The sequence below is a fragment of the Aphelocoma coerulescens genome, chromosome 1 (genome assembly GCF_041296385.1).
Source record: "Aphelocoma coerulescens isolate FSJ_1873_10779 chromosome 1, UR_Acoe_1.0, whole genome shotgun sequence".
NCBI lineage: Eukaryota > Metazoa > Chordata > Aves > Passeriformes > Corvidae > Aphelocoma > Aphelocoma coerulescens.
The window spans coordinates 4,916,101-4,935,196 of NC_091013.1; the positions used below are offsets into that span (position 1 = coordinate 4,916,101).

Genomic DNA, 19,096 nt, shown 5'->3' on the forward strand with positions numbered 1-19,096 from the left:
AAGCAGGGCAGAAAGAAACTCCTCTTCCATTTAGGTTCGGTCATCTCAGAATTTTCCAGTCAAGTTACAACCTGTTGCCCATTTCAGAGCTATTTACTTCAGGAGAATACCAAGAATTCGATTTTTGTGAACTTTGTTCACAGTGACATGATAATATATTTGAATTCAGAGATTATTTTTTCTAACAGTTGAACATACTTGTCAAAAGTGCCAACTTTCTGCTTCCTGCATGCTTTATGGATTCAAAGGAAGCTGCTGCTGCCTGAGTAATAGAGCATGGACCTCTTATGGACCTACATGAATACTTCCAGGAAAAAAGGAATTTTTGTAGTCTGGTTCTTGGAAGGTTAACTACTAAAGTAACAGTGAGCAACCTGAACCAAAGTTCTGGTCTTTTTCTGCAAAACTTGATCGTGACAGCATTCAGGGTTATCAGTCTTAGCTTTTTTGCTATGTGTAAAAATTGTAGCTGACAGTAAACACACATGCTCATCATCCAGCATCCATCTGCCTCTTCCATCCAAAACAGGCTGAATGTGCAACAGTTTGCATCAAGTACAGCTGCCAGCAACAAAAATAAATGGTAAAAGGTGTTCTGTGAAGGTCCAAAGCTCAGAACAGGTGACCAGAAGAGTGGGATGGGTCCTTCTGCAGGGCTGGAGCGTGATGTGGGTTTTCAGGAGCCCAAAGCATGGCCACTCTCTTCAGGTCTGCAGTTCTTCTCTCTGGGGAAAAAAAAACCCCAGTTATGCATCTGTTGCAAATGCTGGTGTTGCCACCCATTGAATTCTGGAGGGGTTTTCCCACTGTACTCAGGTCACCAGGGGAACTGAGGGGCTGCTGGAGCCAGTCCTGCCAGCAGGATCATAGAAACATGGAATGGCTTGGGTTGGAAGAGACCTTACAGCCCATCCCATTCCACTCCCCTGCCATGGGCAGGGACACCTTCCACTATCCCAGCTTGCTCAGAGCCCCATCCAGCCTGGCCTTGGACACTTCCAGGGATGGGGCAGCCCCAGCTTTTCTGGGAAACCTGTGCCAGGGTCTCACCACCCTCACAGGGAAGAATTTCTTCCTAACATCTTATCTAAATCTACCCTCTGTTGGTTTGAAGCCATTCCCCCTTGTCCTGTCATTCCAGGCCCTTGTAAACAATCTCTCTCCAGCTCTCTTGTAGGCTCCCTCAGGCACTGGAAGGCTGCAATTAGGTCACCCCAAAGCTTCTCTTCTCCAGTTTGATCTGGGCTATGCCCCAGTACAGCTCTGCCAGGTACAAGCCATTCCCTTGGCCCCACTTCCAAGGGCACACTAATTCTACTTTCTTTTGGTTTGCCTCGAGTCCATTAAAAAATGTCTACGTTTCCATGCTGCAGCTGGAAATCCTTTCTAAGGGGATAAATTGAGGAATAATGCTTACATCTAAAGGATGTCCCTCTGAAAAATTCTAATATTTTAGCATTTGGCTCAACAAAGATTTTGCTGTACTTTTTTCTCCCTTGATCACTTTATAATGGAAATCTGTGATTTTATTTGATATTACCTCTTCATCTGAAATGTTAGTACATGCAAAAAAAATCACAAATATATATATATTTGGGGGGAAGAAAATCAAGTAATATTACAGGTCTTGAAGATTCAGAAATATCCTGTTTTCCTGTTTTCTCTGAGTGACAGATAGGCTTGTGATAGCATAAATCTTCATGTGCAATATAAGCTGTGAAAAGAGTGTGTGTCATCCAGTATTCAGACGTGGGCTGAGCTGAAACTGCACACATCACCTTATTTTGGGCATTTGCTTGCCTGTGAATGTTTGATATTGGCAGCTTGGTTTGAGGAGGAAGTCTCACAAATTTCACAAATGAGATGGCGACAGGGGTGGTTTCATCTCGTGCCTGGACTGCTGGATTGCTGGGGCTGGAACAGCATCATTGCTATCCCTGCATTCCCTCATTCCAGCAGTGAACAGCATTGAATGCTGAACAGCAGCTCTGTCTGCGAGGGCAAGGCTGGAGCAGGATGGGATGCATGCTTTAGGATGGCTTTGCCACAAAGACAGGAAAATTACAATTAAAAGCCTGTGCACAGCTCTCTGCTTGTGTCTGCATGTCCAGAATCCTCCCAGGGCACTGGGGGAGGGTTCAGCTGCCTTGCACTTGCCCTGCCTAGTGCCACTTGAGGTGTCTTAGTGCACTTGGCACCACCTTTGTGGTGCCTTTGTAGGGTATCCGAGCCATCCCCATGGGGATGGATGGTGGATAAAACCCAGGGTGAGCTGCAGATCATTGCCTTCTGCAGGAACACCTGTGACCCAGCAGGACAGCCTGAGATCTCTACAATGTCTCTGCATGCCTCTGCTTAGGCAATGGAGCCCTGCCTGGGAGTCCCACTGGAGCACAGTGCCTGTCTCTGCTCAGCTGGCTCTCCGGCAGCACTGGAGAGGTGCTGACAGCAGCAGAGCTGGTCTCCAGTGAGTGGTTCAGCAGTGAGTGGGCCACCCTTGGGTCAGGTGAAGGTGGCTGCAGTGTCCCCTCACTTCCCTGTCTCTGCTCTCCTCTCCTTCCAGACAACACCGTGTTCTCTCTGCAATTCCTTTGGCCCACTCAGCTTCCACTCCCCAGACTTTTCTGTAGCAGCCTCACGGCTTCAAATCAAGTCACAGAATTATGGAATGTTAAGGGTTGGAAGGGACCTTCAAGATCAGCTCATCCCAACCTCTGCCATGGGCAGGGACATCTCCCACTATCCCAGGCTGCTCCAAGCCCCAACCAGCTTGGCTTTGGACACTGCCAGGGATGGGGCAGCCACAGCTGCTCTGGGCAACCTGTGCCAGGGCCTTCCCACCCTCCCAGGGAAGGATTTCTTCCTACTGTCTAGCCTAAATTTCCCCTCTTTTGGTTTGTACCCATTACTCCTTGTCCTGTCACTCCAGTTCCTGACAAAGAGTCCCTCTCCCTGTAGCCCCTTCAGATTCTGGAAGGTGCTCTGAGGTGTCCTCACAACCTTCTCTTCTCCAGGCTGAGCAGCCACATCTTTCTCAGCCTGTCTTTTTTGTGGAGGTGCTCCAGTCCTCTTACCAGCTTTGTGTCCCTTCTCTGGACTTGCTCCAACAGTCCCATGTCCTTCCTATATTGGGGGCACCAGAACTGTACTCAGTTACAGTCCCCTATCATCTCTTTCCTTGACGCCCATCTCCTGACTCAGCCCTTCCACACCTCTCTGCTCTGCTCCAGTCCCCCTCCCCAGTGATTCCCACCCATATGGATGTGCTGTCCTCTCCTCTCTACCCCTGTGGGGTGCTCCCAGCCCCCACTAAACCCCTGCACCCTGCTCTGCCCGAGGACCTGCCCTGATCCCCAAACACCCCCTCGAATTTCACATGTCTATATGGCACAACTCAGCTCTCACAAATACAGGCAAAACCCTGTGTGGCACAGGAGGAGCAAAGTGACACCAGAGGTGGAGGAACAGGGCAACCCCAGACCTCCATCTGCTCATGGATCCAGTCCAGGAAGGAAGTGGTTCGGCTGTAGACGCCTGGCTTGTTCTTCTCTGCACAGCCCACTCCAAAGCTGGTGGTCCCCACCAGCTTCCAGATACTCATATCTTCACATGCTAAAGGCCCCCCACTATCTCCCTGAGGGAAAAAGAATGAAAAAAAATGTCAGTGTCCCAGAAAAGGAGGGAAATATCTATTTGGGGAGGTAGGGGAAGAGACACAGTGCAGTAATTCAAGAGTCTTTTCTCTGCTCTCTTCTGGGTCCTGGGAAAAGCACATTACAGCAGGACTTGGAAACTTCTGAGATGTGTATTAGATTATATTTTTATTTCCCTGGCTCCTGGCTATTAAGCTGAGCTGAGCCCAAGGCTGCAACACCAAGCTCACATCTCACCTCCTTCCCTGCCTGCTCCTGCCTGCTTCTCCAGCCCTTCCCAGACACTTTGCTAAGCAGACTCAACTCAATGGACTCACATCTAAGTACTGAAAACTCCCCATTTCTCTTTTGCTGGGCGGTTTCCTGCCCTACGAGCATCAGAGCCAGAACAACAACTGGAAAAAAGGGAATTTGGAACAGGCCAGTCCCACTGGTGAGCAGGGCTCCTCCTGTCACGCGGAGCTGTGTGCTGAGCACGCTGCCTTGGGCAGCTCTCCCGGGCAGAGGTGGTGCCAGGTGCCTTTTTGGGGGGGGTTGTGTGCAAAAAGGGGATGAAATGCAGATTTAGGCACCCACTGCCTTTGCTTTATTTTGTCCCAGGTGTGGATGGGATGGAGCAAGCCTGGAAACATGAAGTCCACAGAATCACAGAGAGGTTTGGGTTGGAAGGGACATTGAAGTTCATGATCCAAGCCCCCTGCTTGGAACAGGGACACCTTCCACTAGGAATTCCTCCCCAGCCTTAGCTGGCTGCTTTTCACCATGGGCTTTCTGCACCTTGCAGGTCTCTGGAGCTGCTCACAGTGCAGGGAAATGCAATTCAGTGCAGTGCAGAGGCCACAGCCAAGGCAGAGAAAGGATGGCACCGTGCTGCAGCACATGCCGCAAATCAAAATATGCCTTAAGCAAATTTGGCTTCAGAAGTAACAGATAAGGTCCAGAGAAGAAGTATAAAAAGGAAATTGTAGCGTGTGAATGCACGTGGTCTGTGATTGATAATCATGGTGAGCAGAATAAATGGCACAAACCCAAATGTTTGCCCAAGAAAAGCCTGGGTGTGCTTTCTGATAACTTATCACTTATCACTCATGTTTTTCCATTTCCAATGAACACAGTTGCAGTTTGGAAACTTCCATACCTGGCAGGTGTCCACCCCTCCCTTTAGGAAACCAGCACAAAGCATTGAAGAAGTTATGATCCCACCGTAGACATCCCTGTGATTGCAAATTGCATTGGAAATCAGAGGAACACCTGCATAATTCATGGTGTCGGATGTATCACCTGTTAAAAAAACAGAAAAAATGGAAAAAACCAGAAAAAAACAGAAAAAAAAACCAGAAAAAAGCCAGAAAATAACCTTCCTGTCCTTGAAAATAATCTCCATTTATAAACAGAGAATGTTTTATATGTAAGGAATTGTCAAGGAAGGATGAAAGAAAGAAGGTTAAATAACAAGACAAAAGTAAGGCAATGTGGTGTCTCATCACTTACAGAACACAGTAATTATCTACTCTGTAGAGATGTGGATTATCACAGTGTATAAAATAACAATTAAATCTGGACATTGTATGTTTCCACTTCAAAGTAGACAATCAATGACACTAATGAACTAAAAAACTTGTTGAACATTGTGTTCAATACTAGTGCCAAAAACCTGTTCTGAATTTATCAACTGCTCTGTTAGTCAACAAATCATCTGCAAACATCTGATTTACTTTATAAATATTTATTTTATTTCATCCAGAGCCTGAATGGATCCCTTCTACAAATGGGAGTATTTGCACACTGCCTATTGTGAATTTAGGGCTGGTTGGTTTTTTTTTTTATGTGGCAAACCTTGCTTTCATTTTCTCCCCACCTTGGGCTGTTATCTGTGGGTCAGGTAATGTTCTGTTCTTGTTCTCTGAACAAAAAGAACACGTTCAGTGACATGAATGAGGAGTGATAAAAAACAATTACCTGACAATTCACACATTTTCACATGAAGGTGGTTCAGTTTATATTATTGATTAACATGACCTGTGAGTCATGGTAAAAAAAAAAAAAAAAAATTAAACATTTCCCTTTTCTTTCTGACGTTGTTCAATCCAATTTCTACATCACCCAACCTGCCTGAAAACACACATATGCTGTCTCTAAAAAAAAAGGGATGGTTAAGTGTTGCATTCATACTGTGCTTTCTATGCTTGGAGTTCTAAAGGACACAGCCTGTTTGACTGAGGCTGAGTACAACACTGTGGGCACTTCATATGTGTGATTTTCAGCTGTTTCAGAGGATACCATCCATTCCTTGTGATAAGAGTTGGCACACCACTTTTGGAGTTCAGTTTGTGCATAAAATTCAGTAATACTTCTTCTTTCCTCCTCCAGGTATTCCAGAAAATTTAGTTTTCAACAGTGCCCCAAGCAAACCCTGTATTCACTGTATGTAAGATGTGTGCATGCAGTGAAATCATCAGCAGACTATTTAAAATACCTCCTTCCACAGTTGCTCCCCATCCTGATACCCAGCACATTTTCCCTGCTGGGAAATGTTCACCAAAATTGGGCAGACAGATTGGTTCAATGTGACCTATTTAAAAAAAAAAGAAAAAAAAAAAGAAAAAAAAGAGAGAGAAGACAGGATCAAAATTTAGCAAAAAAAGTTTATGTGTCTAAAGAAAAACTTAAAGATTTGGCTCACAGTGAACTTGTGATGAACACCACCCACTCCCCACATAAATAGCCTGGCAGTTTTCTGCAGGTTTTTTGTCTTGTGGGCAGCACTGAGGGTTTGAGACAACTCCCACAGCAGCATTTTGGGAATGAAGCCACAGAAGGACGTGTCAGCAGGTCAATAAATTGAAGAATGAGCAAACAAGAAATGCTGAAGGGCAGATCAGAGGCCCCAGGGCTGCTGGGTGAGACAAGGAGCTGGGTGTGCACGTCCCTGAAAGGACAACAGGATTCCTGGAGGGCTCTTTGCTTCCCTTCCATCAGCTCACAGAGTTTCGGCGCCTCTGTGCTCTGGGACATGGAATTTCATGTGGTAAAATCAGTGCTTGATGCTTGCAGGGACAAACTGGTGCTGAATAAAAGGAGGGAAAATACAAAATAGAACTGGGCAGTTCCCAGTGGTTCTGTTCTCCACAGTGCAGTGATCCCAGCTCCAAGCCCCCATCATGGAACACAGTGGGATCTTGCTCAGGTGCAGAGCCACTAATGTTCCTTACAGCTTCCCAAAGTTATTCATAAGTAAAATAAAACAGCAGCAGCTGAGATACAAATCAGAACAATATCAAGCTTAATTTTCATTAAAAGTGAAAGTTTAAACCATTACAAGAGAATTGACTGAAGAACTGACCGTCTAAATGTGTCAGAGATTGCCAGCTCCCCTTCGCAGTCAGCTCACAGTGATTAGGAGGCATTGGCAGGTGAGCATTTCAATTAATACAATATTATTATATATTATTTCAACCCATTGTATCAACTGCAGGTAGCATCTTACCAAGAAAATAAAAGTAGTTTTCATCTAAATCATCGTTCTATTCAAATTGCCTTTTCTTCTCTTGGAAATTTAAGGTTGATTTTCAGCTTTGGACACTGCTGAATCCCCCAATATTCACGGAAAGGATATGATAAAAATCTCTGTGACCTCCAAGCAGAACGAGGCAGGGTGTTTATTTTAGATAGGAAGAATATTTAGAAAGAATAAAGTTAATGTTTGCCTATTAATAAATGCCTGCAGTAAATCAATACCAGCACGGACTGGGAACATTTTGCAGCACGTTGTCGCTGTCCATGCCTGGATGTGGAGTGCAGAGGAGGTGCTCACACTGAGGCTGGGTGGTTTCTGCTGGTGTTGTGTGAACGGGGATGTTTCAGCTGGGAAAGGTGAGGAAGCCAAGTGAAAGCTCACAGAGATAAATTACCATTGAGAGCAAGAGGTGCTGCCAGTTTCACCAGTGCTATATCATTGCCCATTGTCTTGGGTTTGTAATTCCGGTGGTATATGATTTTTTCCACTGAGTGGGGGTGAACCTGGGTGTCCTGCTGAGTCACAAAACCGACCTGAACGCTCCATGAGCTCGGCAAGTACAGGCTGGAACAAAGGGGTAGAACAGAGTGTCAAACCTCCAGGAAAACCCTCAGGTTTTTCTAATTGTCCTCTGAGCTTATGGACCACATAAACTCTGCAGGCAAATAACTCCAGTCTGCTGTACTGGCTTACCTCTCTATTAATAATGGCTATGCTCTGCATCTAATCTTTTCAAAATGTAGAAAAGGGGATTAATCTTATCAACAGATTGGGTCACTGATATATTATCTGTGCAATTATCTGTATCTTTCTACAAATATGTGAGAGTTTTTCATCAGCCCAGCTGTCTGTGCCCCTATGAGACCCCACAGCTGCTGCCTGGCACATCTGCACTCAGCCAGACCTCAGTGGCACTTGTGACAAGGCATTTTCAAGGAGAAGCTTCCCTTCTGGAAGGTGTTTCTGCCCCAGTTCATGAGCTGGCACATCCTTCAGCCTCCAGAACATGAGCAGCTCCTGTCCTTTTGCCCTCACTCCCCTGGGAAAAAGCTCCAGGGATGTGGGTTGTGTTACCTGCTCCCATCCCCATCACCCTTAAAACACACCACAACCACCTTGGTTGTGGGCGACAAAGTCAAGGACAAAAGTTCTAAAATGCTGAATTCCTAAGTAATTATTTTTATGGCAACACAGGGCTCTAAATAAGAACCAGGAGTGGGGTTTTTCTGTCCCACCTCTTCTCTCTACTGGGTATAAAAGCATTGTACAGAATTTACTCAGAAAAAGGCATCCATGTTGTGGATGCTTAAAAGTGATCAGAAAAATCCCATTTTAGCTGTTGAAATGTCTTTGGTGAAAGTGGCCTGGAGTTTATAAGAGCAAGAAGAGCTCTCCTGCACTATTAGCATCAAGCAAGACTGCAAAACCAGACAGCTCATTATAAATAAGAGAGAGGGCTATGTTTGTAATTACACAAAGAAGAGTTTAAATAACAATTTAGCATCTATTTACAGCTCGAAGACCTCTTCGACTGCATAAAAAGGAGCAGTGAGTAAGTGGCAAAGGGCACAAAGCACTGTACAACTGACCAATAACCACTGATGGATCCTGTCAACTTGAAAGGGATCCTGTAACTTATTTTGAAGCTCCAGTGGATCAGAGAAGCCAAATAAAAATTCTGTACATGCAAAGTACAGAAACTACAGATTGGGATACCTAAAATCCAGCACTTAAGTGTTGTTTTAGGCTGATTTCCCAGGAAGCTGGGTGTTGCTGCCTGTTCTGAGCTTCCCCTCCCAAAGACACTTGCTCCTGCCATGTGCTCTGAGCTCCTTTGTTCTAAGCGGGGGCAAACCCAAATGTAACTCAGACTCTTTAGCAGTGTCTGATTGACCGCTCACCCCGGGTCCGCCCCAGTCCTCCCCTTTCCCCTTCTCCTAATAAAAGAGATGGTCGAGGGAGGCTTCCCTCTCTCAGCTCAGCTTTTCCTGTGAACATCTGTGCTTGTCTCTCTCCCTTTTTAAAGCTTCTATCTGCAGGGAATTGAGCGGGCAGGGAGCTATATTTCTCCCTCTTTGCTTCTGCTGATGGTATTTGCTCTGCAGCTGATACAGGTACCGATTTTAGAGCTATTAAAGTGCTAGATCGTCCGTGCTGCCTCTCTGGGCTGCTCGAGGCTTTCTAAGGATTGAAATACAAGCGCTGGCCGGTATAAAGCTGAAAAGATACCATCCACATTTGGCTGGGTTGTAACTCTTAGTAACTTAAAAGTGCATAGAACAGTAACAGCTGGGAGTGCTCAGGACACCTGGAAACTGGGGCCCTGCATCTGGACAACGTCTCGGGGAAGAATTTTTTCAACAGAGCCTCACGCAAGAAAAGAGAGAAATAGGTGAAATATTACGGATGAGGCACAAGAGTGTCCTGCAGCTTATTTTTAAGAGCAAGCAGAGGGGTCCCTGAGCAGGGGGGGGATTTGGGACTCACTCGTAGACGCAGTGGGCGGCCGTGATGATCCAGCGTGGGCTGATGACGGAGCCCCCGCAGAGGTGGTGGCCCTGGAACTGCAGGCTGACCTGCCAGGGCCACTGCCGGGGCGACGACGCGTTGCCCCCCACGATCCGCGGCCCGTAGCTGGCCCGAGTGCCACAGGCTGCCAGGAAGCAAAGGTTACAGTCCAGAGAGGAAACACAGCCCTGGTTTGGGTCACCTTCAGCCCCTTTTCTCACAGCAGCAGGACCATCGCCATGGTCACATCCCAGGATGGGACAGATCCCAGAGGTTTCTCCTGCCGCCTCCCACCTCTGCGGGATCGTTCATGGGCTGGGGGTTGTGGGGCTCATGTCTCTCCCCTGCAGGTGCAGTGCTCAGGTGAGCTGTAAAACCTCCCTGCTCTGCCCTCCTTCATCCTCAGTGTCCCATGCAGGCAGGCTCAAGCATCTCCTCTCCCCTTGTGATGATTTTGCTGTTGTATTTTGATTTTTTGTATCCCAACCAGAAAACTAGCTGGCATGGGGAAGTGTGGGATGAAAATTCAATTAAGGCAGAATTTTCCTTTTCCTGCCAAGATGCCAAAGAGTTGGAACTACAGTGTGAGCCCATGGACTAAACACACAGTCCTTAAATACACACTTCCTACTGGGATTCTCACTGAAATGCTCCTGCTATCTGACACTCCCAATCTGCCCTCCCAGCCTATTTTCACTTTCTGAAATTCTTCCAAATTTTACACAAAAAATACAATTTTTCTTTGGTGTGATAAACTGACAGTATAATATGCCCTGAGTACACAGTTGCTCCCACCTCTTGCCATGCAGTGTATAAAGAAGGGTAGTTTCTGATTTTATTTTCACTTTTCCTGATTCTTACCCAAACACTTTAAGATGATCACATTGCCAGAAGTGCATTCCTCCCTGAGACGAGAAGACAGTGCAGCATTAGTCCCAATTCACAAATACTGTAGTTTTTTTCAATATTATCTCATTTTCCTGTGCACATAAATGTAAGTAACTCATGTATTGAAAGAGGCACAAAGGCATGAACTCCTCCAATCTAATTAGGGCCTTTAACTGAAATACTGATGTCAGGAGCTTGGCCACCATCAGGAGGCTGCAGACCATATGCCACCCTGCTGAGGAGGGGTTCACTTTTCCATGAGGGAAGGCTCATCAGCAGGTCTGAAGTCTCCTTGGAACCACTGCTCCCTTCTCAGTGGAAGGTAACTAAGAAAAACAAGCACTCATCAGGAGGAATAAATGGGCCATAAAGGGCTCATAAACCCACTGGGAAACGTGTAAGGATCTGCAAACCGAAACAAACTGCTTCACACTGGAAAAATGTAAGTGCCTGGTGTCTATCCATTTGCAAAAAAAATGGCATCATGGGACAAACAGTCATTTGAAACAGCTCATTTGAAAGCCTTTGTTGATTTTAACAGGTCCTGGATCAGACTTTTGGTTCATATTCCAGCAAGACTGCTGCTGAACCTCAGTCTGGGACGTGTAACACCAAGCACTTATAAAGTACTACATGCCTGAAAAAACAGCAACAATCCCAAACTATCAGTAATTCCCCTTCCATTGATTGCTCTCTTTCTGTCAGGATGAAGCAGCTGAGGCATACCTGAGGTTGGTGGCATTGTGCAGGGATGTCACTTGATCAGCTGAGAACCAGTGGCTGAGGGATACGAAATGTCTTTGGAACTGCTTTTCGACTGCAGCCACGGGCAGGTAACCTGAACTCACATAACTGCAAATAAACCATCAGCACAGCTTCCCCAGACAGCATTGCAGCAATCTGCTTAAATAATTCACTAATGAAAACCACAATAATCAGGTTCTGCTAATGAAAACCACAATAATCAGATTCTGGCACTCGATAAAAGTAATTCTATCCTCCCCCTATGCTCCTTACCACGTGCATGTATTTTTGACATAATCATGTGTGGAAGCCACACATGCTGAGTTGCATTTAACTGGCAGAGAAAGTAAATTTTAATTGTAATATTACAATGAAGTTTTTCATTGTAAGTGGTTGGCACATTTCCTGAGGCACTAACAAGCTCATTGTCTCCTTTCTCTAGAGTTATGTTTTGCAGCAGGGAGGATGATTGATTTTTAATTTTTTCTTCTCTTCTTTGTTGAAAAATTGAGATGCATTTTATCCTAAAGGCAACAATAACTTATTCAAAGAGGCTTTATACTGCTAACCATAACAGAAATCAAAATGATGCCATTATAAAATAACAGCATCATGGCAAATCACAACTTCACATCTTTCTCAATTTTGTGAAACTTTGTGAAAAAAAAGGTGCTTTTTCAGGAATGGGGTCAATCCAGCAAGAACTGCCTTGCCATGTTCTTCTCTAATCGGGAGGTGGACCTTAAATGCTAACATGAATTGTATATACAATTTACCTACAGAGGAAGTAAAGACATGGAAAATGCTCATGTTTTTTGTGCCTCTCTGACAGGCTACTAGAGTGACAAATAGGATTTGGGTACCTGTACCACACAGAGAAGATTTAGCCAAGCAATTGTGTTTAGCCATCATGCAGGATTTATAGCAGTAATGAAAAGAATTTGCCATGTACAAGTACTCAGAGCTATTTCCCACATCATCTCAAATCTCCTCAATCATATCACTCACAAAAGTGCATTGTTAAGTCATTTTTAAAGCACAAACTAACACAAGGCTTCATTGAAAACTTCAGAGTTTGTTCAGAAGGCCAAACAAAGGCTTTGGTGTCCATACCTTGAGAAGCCCAGGTGTTTGCAGGTTGTGTTGCCATACTCTGCTCTCCAGTCGTCGGAGCAGACCGTTCGCCAGGACCCAAAGGTGAACACTTGCAGCACTGCCCTCTTCCCACTCAGCCTGACTTTGAGATTCAGGACAAGAAAAGCCTCAGTGAGCTGTGAAGATGAACATCAGGCACAGAACAGGCACGCAACAGTGCCAAGGCATCGCTGTGGTGTCTGTGTTTTCTGGCTCGCTGAGTTTTGGCTACTTGTCTTTTTCATCACTTGGATTCTTTGACAGAATTTTTGTGTGCCTTTTTTTTTTTTTTTTTTTTCCCCCTCCCATTAAAGAAGGGAACGGAGGTACTCTGAGCTAGGACAGCCAGGAGAAAAATATCTTTACTCAAGGGTATGTCAGCTCTAATACAGGTGGCCAGGCTGCCTGGCCCTCCAGCGAGCTTTAAGCAAGTCCTGCTGATTGCAGTGAGTTGGAGCTGCAGATGCTTTGCCCCGAGGAAACCCGTGGTCAAGGTAAGGGGTGGAAGGTGGCTGGCACCTCCTGTGTCAGAGAGGTGGATGCACTTGTGCACAGCTGCCCTGGACCTGGGAAAGGGCACATCTGTGTGGTGGTGCCAAGGAGAAGGGAGGCCATGCACGTGGTCACTGCTGAACAGGGCTTTCCCACACGTGCCTACGAGCCAGTGTTACGGAATTGCAAAGGAAGACAAGAAAAGCAGAGGCTTTCCTATTGCCACAGCTCCACAGAGGCCTTGAGCCTCCCTGGGGAAAACTCTCCAAATGCTGAACACACTGTGCAGGGTTAACTGGGGCCAAAAGCTCGTGGTTCTTGTCATTCCTCCTATTGCACAGATGGAAAGCTGTGCTGCCTCCTTATCTGTGCATACAGGAGCCAGGATTAAAAGTGCACTGACCTAAAAACCAGTTATTCTGTTTATTAATTTTAGAGTCTTTTCCCTCCAGTGGCCCTGAACACCACAGTCACCTTCCACTGCACAGGACAGGGAGGGAGCATTTAAAACCTCCCTGTGATTCCCAAAACCACCACAGAGAGAAATTCAGACAGAGCTTATACATTTCACACATGAAGCAGCAAACTCTGTAGCACTGAATGCACAAAATGCTGATTTCTCCCATTCTCACATCCTTTAAGATAGTACCAGGCTTTTGCAGCCATCAAAACTGACACAGCACAACGGTGTGCCAGTGAATAGAGAGTTCTCTATTTACACACCATAAGGCAGTGAGGTTATACCTTGCAGGCAGAAGAAATGTGAGCAGTCAAAAAGCATCTGGGCTTCTAATGGAGAAAGGTGATCGATATGGCAGTAACAATATTCAGCAATCATCACATTTATCTAAAGAGCAGTTTGATTCCTCATAAACTGTAAATCAGTACCTCAGAGGGATTGTTCCTCTGAAGTGCTGGTTCAGATAATCCATTGGTCTCTGTCTTTCTTGCCTCACCCAAACTCTTGACAAGCATTCCTTGATAACTTGCCAATTCTACGGGAGGAGGTAGGAGGGATTTAAAATCAAATTTAAATTACCACATCTGTACTCATCCTCCCCTTCTTTACAGTTGAAGACACCATTGCACCTGGCTGATTTCTGGATACACTTAAAGGATGATCGACAGCGAAACTTCCCAATGCAGTTGTACTGGACTAAAAGGAATGAAAGAAAAGAGGGCAATGAAAACACACTTGGATATTAATTTAACACTTCTGAATTCCACTACCTGGCCAGATTTCAGTCTTGCTAAGGAAAAGCCAACTCCTGTATTCCAGGAACATTTGAAATACAACCTGGAGGCTGCTCCATGGTGCTGCTAAAACTCATTTATTAGTAATGACTCGTAGGAGGAGTCAGCCTTGCTGTGAGTGCTGTGTGTGCTGACTCCTTCCCAGCTCCCTCTACCCAGTTTAGGTTTCACTCGAGGGCAAGTTCCTGCCTGGTACCTCAGACCCTCAGCAACAAATTAGGGAGACCCTTGGAAAACACATCCAGTACTCGCTCTTCCCAAGGGGATTCCTCAAATTCCCACAAGCTGATCCCTGTTCCGGGTATGAAGACACAACATATTTGGCCCCTGGACCTGGGCAGGTCACACTTCCCAGCTACAACTAAACTCATTCTGCATTTTCTTTTTCTTTGTAGAAGTTGTTTTTGATAGGGGGGAAAGTTCTTTAACTCTTTGAAGACAAACTTAGAGAAGTGAATTATAAGACAAAAATATGGTGTGGGCTACCTGCAGGTTTCTTTTTACCCCCGGTAAAAAAGCATGAGGGGAGCTGACAACATTTTACTAGAGGAAGGTTTCCTGAAGCTGCAGGTTCCCCAGTGTTGTAAATATTACACCAATCCTCTCAGGAGTGCCAGACCTATTTTATCCCTACATGTAAATAAAATTTAAAGGCATCACATCAACAAGATTTTTTACTTCCGCAAACAAGCCACAGTAGCAGTTTAATTCTATTCTCAGTAAAAAGCTCATGAAAAATTAAGCATTTGAATGGTTAAGTGAGAACTTAATGAATAACTAATGGTACTCACCACCCAGGCCAACAGCAACTGCTAGGATTACTGCAAGGAATAAACCACAGATATAGGGGAAGTATTTTAGGGAGACAAGAGCATGGCACATTGAAGGTGGCTCGATATCTCCTGGAAACCAAACAGAGGGAACAGCTTCTGTGAGGTTAAACCAGCTGAGTTTGCAATGAAAAAGATTTATCTAACATTAAATTAGATGTCATCAATAACTCCTGGATATACTTTATGAGCTGACCTCACCTGAAGGGATTTGGATTTGCTCTTTCAGGGAATGAGAAGGCTCCAAGACCTTTGGGGCTGCTGCTGCTCTCAGGCATCCCTTGAGCATTTGCCTTGGGAGGGTCTGAATTGTGTCCCTGCAGAGCACCTGGCCTGTCCTCAATGCAGTCAACAATATGAGCTCCAAATTTTCATTTTCATGGGCTACATCACACTGGGAGCTTTTAAAGTATATGAGCACCTCTGCTGAAAACGTGAGTCCTGGGATAAAAATGAAATTCAGACCTGTTTTGCCTGTGTAATCAAACTTGTGTGCAGCTCATAAATAGAAGTTCAAGGCAAGAGGGAGGAAAGTCACTTGTCCTTGTGGACATAGAAGCAAGGTTAACTGAAAATTATAAAGAGCTAAATTTGAAAAAAAGCAGAATCCCCTAACTAGTCCCAAAAACTGTGAAAAGGTGATCTGCTCCAAGTTTTGCTATAAAGGCAAGAAGAGAACTGAGCAATGGCTCGAGGCTGAGTCTTGAGTTTTCAGGTAGATGCATCTAAAGTTAAAATATACATCAGTAGTAATTGCTGAATACATTTCATGAGCTGGACCTGTTCAACAACCACTGACCTGCAGAGCTGACCTCTACTTAGTGGTATTGCTGGTCTGGAAGACAACAAGTGATTCTGCTGAAATTAATGAATGGTTCACTTGTTTCAAATGTATTTTGATATATAAAGGGCAAACTGTGGGGGTATAGTGAACACAGCTGGGTCATGGGTGCACACTGGAACTGACAGACCCTCGTCTTTAATTTTAGTTCATACAACTCTTCACTTCCCCATTCCTCAGGCTTTGAAATTGAGATTGGAAGATACAATCAGTCAAGGATAAGGAGTGACTCCGAGGGTTTATAGACTCTCTACTAAATCCCAGCTTCCTCAGACTCTCAGCAGCAGATGAATAACTGGTTTTGGCAATGGAAGTGGTGTCTGGTATGCCAAAGATCTTACACAGCTGTAGCAGCTAATGGACTAGAAAATTAAATTGCTCTATTTTCATTCTGGAAGCTCAGTCTGTCTCTGTTGGAGCCCATGGCTGTTTTGAAACCTATGGGAAGCAGCAAACAGAGATGCTAATCCTCCAAGGCTGCTGCATTGTATATTCAGGTTTTTTAATGGACCAATTTCCAGGCTGACAAAATTTCAAACAAACCATTCAAAAATGTGTCTGAAAAGCGTGGGGAAACGTTTGCTTATGTGTGAATAACCTGGCTGTGACAAATGCTTGTGTCTGCAAGTCAACACAAGATGTCATCATGTTACTGAGCTGGCAAACCTCACACCTGGGGGAGGGAGGTCGTGTTTCTTCCTCCTCGGTGTGATTGCTTGCTCTGAGTGGGCAAGCACAGTTTGGCACACAGTGGCCATTTGGATTGCAAAGGTCAAAGGGCTCTGGGTTGTCCTTACCAGATCCATCTGCACTCGGGTCCACTCTTGCTTGTGGTATGAAGAAAAATCTTTTGAAGGTAAACTGAATTGGTGGTACTGGTGGTTCATCTTCTGTAACAGAGATGATTTCAAGACTTCCAGTAGCAGGATTTGTCTCTTGTACCTGACTCAACAAGAGGAGAAAAAAAAAAAAGAAAAAAGAAAGAAAATAATCATTATAATGTTGTCATAGAGTCACAGAGTGGTTTGGGTTGGAAAGGACCTTAAGATCATCCAGTTCCTTCCCCCACCATGGGCAGGGACACCTTCCACTAGACCAGGTTGCTCAGAGCTCCATCCAACTTGGCCTTGAACCTTTCCAGGGATGGGGCAGCTACAGTTTCTCTGGGCACCCTGTGCCAGGGCCTCACCACCCTCAAAGTGAAGAATTTCTTCCAAATATCTCATCTAAACCTTTCTGTAGCCCCCTTTGGGTACTGGAAGGGCACAACAAGGTCTCTTTGGAGCCTCCTCTTCTCCAGGACGAACACCAACTGTCTCAGCCTTTCCTCATAGCAGAGGTGCTCCAGCCCTCTGAGCATCTTCCTGGCCTCCTCTGGACTCACTCCAGCAAGGTCCATGTCCTTCCTGTGTTGGGGACCTCATACAGCTGGACATAATACATGGTTATAGACCTGATTCTCATGAGAGGAGCGCTTATAATTAATTTACCAGCAAACTACTGAGGTTATTTTTTGTTCATATCTGTCTAAGCACCATAGCTACTTTAAATAACTCACACCGAGGGTGTGAATCCACCCCCTCCTCTATAATCTCAGTAGGAAACAAGAGAAAGACTAAAACACGTAGGACACCAGCTCAGCACCTGACAGGATCCTCATTCAGGGGAATTTTAGTCCAATAAACTTTTGATGACTTACTACACAGGGAAAAAATAAAGTTAGCTAGCCTAGAATCTGGGGCAAATAGATTTGAAACAGTAATTTGTGATTCTGGTTCTGCACAATGGAGAAAGGAATCAGATTTTTGAACTCACAGTGGGGTGAAATAGGTCCAGGTTTGTTAAAGACAGTGGAGCTGGTAAGCTGTAAAAGCAGCATGTTTGCAGGGTCAGTCCAAGAAAATGCTTACAATGACACATTTTAGGCAAAGAATACATGTTTTATCTGTGACATTATACCTATAATGGAATATAACCTGTAATATTTTTTCACCTTTCAGCAATAAGGTTTACGGTCTTTCATTTGGTAAAATTTCACCTACATTTCAATGAACATAAATCAAACTTTGTAGAGAATCTGCCAGCATGATTGTTAAATATTAAAACCAAAAAGCCTCCTAGCTGGTGCATAATTTGCCCACCAGGAAACAAAACAGCATTGTGAAGTAAATTACCTGCAAGCTGAACACTGACATTTCGCTTATTCAGAGGCTATCACATGCTCCCAAAGCTTCACTCACCTCTTCCTGAGAAGTCATAGCTAAAAACAAAACTGTTTTCCTTCTTCATTATCAAAAGCAACCCAAAGGAAATTCGGAGTTTGCTGAGCCACCCTGCTCCGGGAGGGTTTCCAGCCGGCTGTTGCGCGCGGCATCGCGGCCGCAGCCCGTGTAACCCAACCTGGAGAGGGGTATCGGGTGGCCCTGGATGGCATGGCTACGGAAAGGGGGAGATAAAAATTCAACACGCTGTCTAATTATCCTAAGAACTCCAGGCAACACTGGAGCATTTGCAAACCTTCCCGCAACCCCTCAGCAAAGGAGCCCCAGGAACGCCGCGTGAGCGCGGGCTCATCCTCTGTCAAAGCTGAGGGGCCTGAATGCCAAGAGCTGTGGGTGGCAGAGGGCAGCAGCCCCAGGGCTTCACCTCTTCAGCACACAAAGCTCACAGACTCACCTTGCTCCTCCTTCAGTTGGTTTAGCCTTCGCTGTGTGCCTGCACAGGGTTTTTGAAAAAGCAGTGTCTCATGTTGCTGAGGTATCAACTCAGTTGTACTCTGGGATTTAGAAAATGGGAATGGATGTTCAGCTGCAAGGAATGCTCAAGAGGAGTAATAATTTGGCTGGGTTGTTTTCACTAAGAAGAGAGATTCCTGACAGAGGGAAGGGTGGAGGGAAGAAGGAGAAGGAAGGATGATGCAAAAAACCACCAGAGTGGAAGTGAAACAAGGCTCCTGAGAGGCCAGGGAGGAAATTAAAGTTTTCCAGGATAAAACCCATGTCCCTGGAACATGGCTGAGATGAGAGAAGCTCTTCAGTCCCTTTTCTGTGCACGATGGAAACTGGCACTTCCAAAGGAGAGGACATCATGTCACGACCTTTTAACTTCGGCCATGGATTCAAGAATTCTTCATCCTCTCTTGTGTCACTTTCAGCAGCCCTCCCTGGAAATGGGAACACTCTCCCCACCAGGCTTCAGATAGCTCAGATGGTTCTCCAAATGGCTGGAGAACCAG

At 45.2% G+C, this 19,096-nt stretch overlaps 1 protein-coding gene across 2 annotated transcripts; it reads right to left on the reverse strand.

Moving 5' to 3' along the window:
- Nucleotides 1–704: 704 nt before the first annotated feature.
- Nucleotides 705–18,119, reverse strand: TMPRSS3 (transmembrane serine protease 3). 2 transcript variants are annotated; one of them, XM_069028233.1, is made up of 13 exons: nucleotides 18,102–18,119; nucleotides 16,659–16,803; nucleotides 14,982–15,092; nucleotides 13,976–14,092; nucleotides 12,424–12,547; nucleotides 11,293–11,418; nucleotides 10,540–10,583; nucleotides 9,658–9,823; nucleotides 7,565–7,734; nucleotides 6,130–6,225; nucleotides 4,792–4,934; nucleotides 3,482–3,634; nucleotides 705–725 (listed from the first exon to the last, which is right to left on the reverse strand). In XM_069028233.1, exons 1-13 carry the CDS (start codon nucleotides 18,117–18,119, stop codon nucleotides 705–707), a joined length of 1,434 nt encoding a protein of 477 aa, XP_068884334.1. The 2 variants fall into 2 exon arrangements, with proteins under 2 accessions (XP_068884334.1, XP_068884338.1); XM_069028237.1 differs by lacking the exons at nucleotides 16,659–16,803; nucleotides 18,102–18,119 and adding an exon at nucleotides 15,222–15,309.
- Between the last annotated feature and the right edge of the window lie 977 nt (nucleotides 18,120–19,096).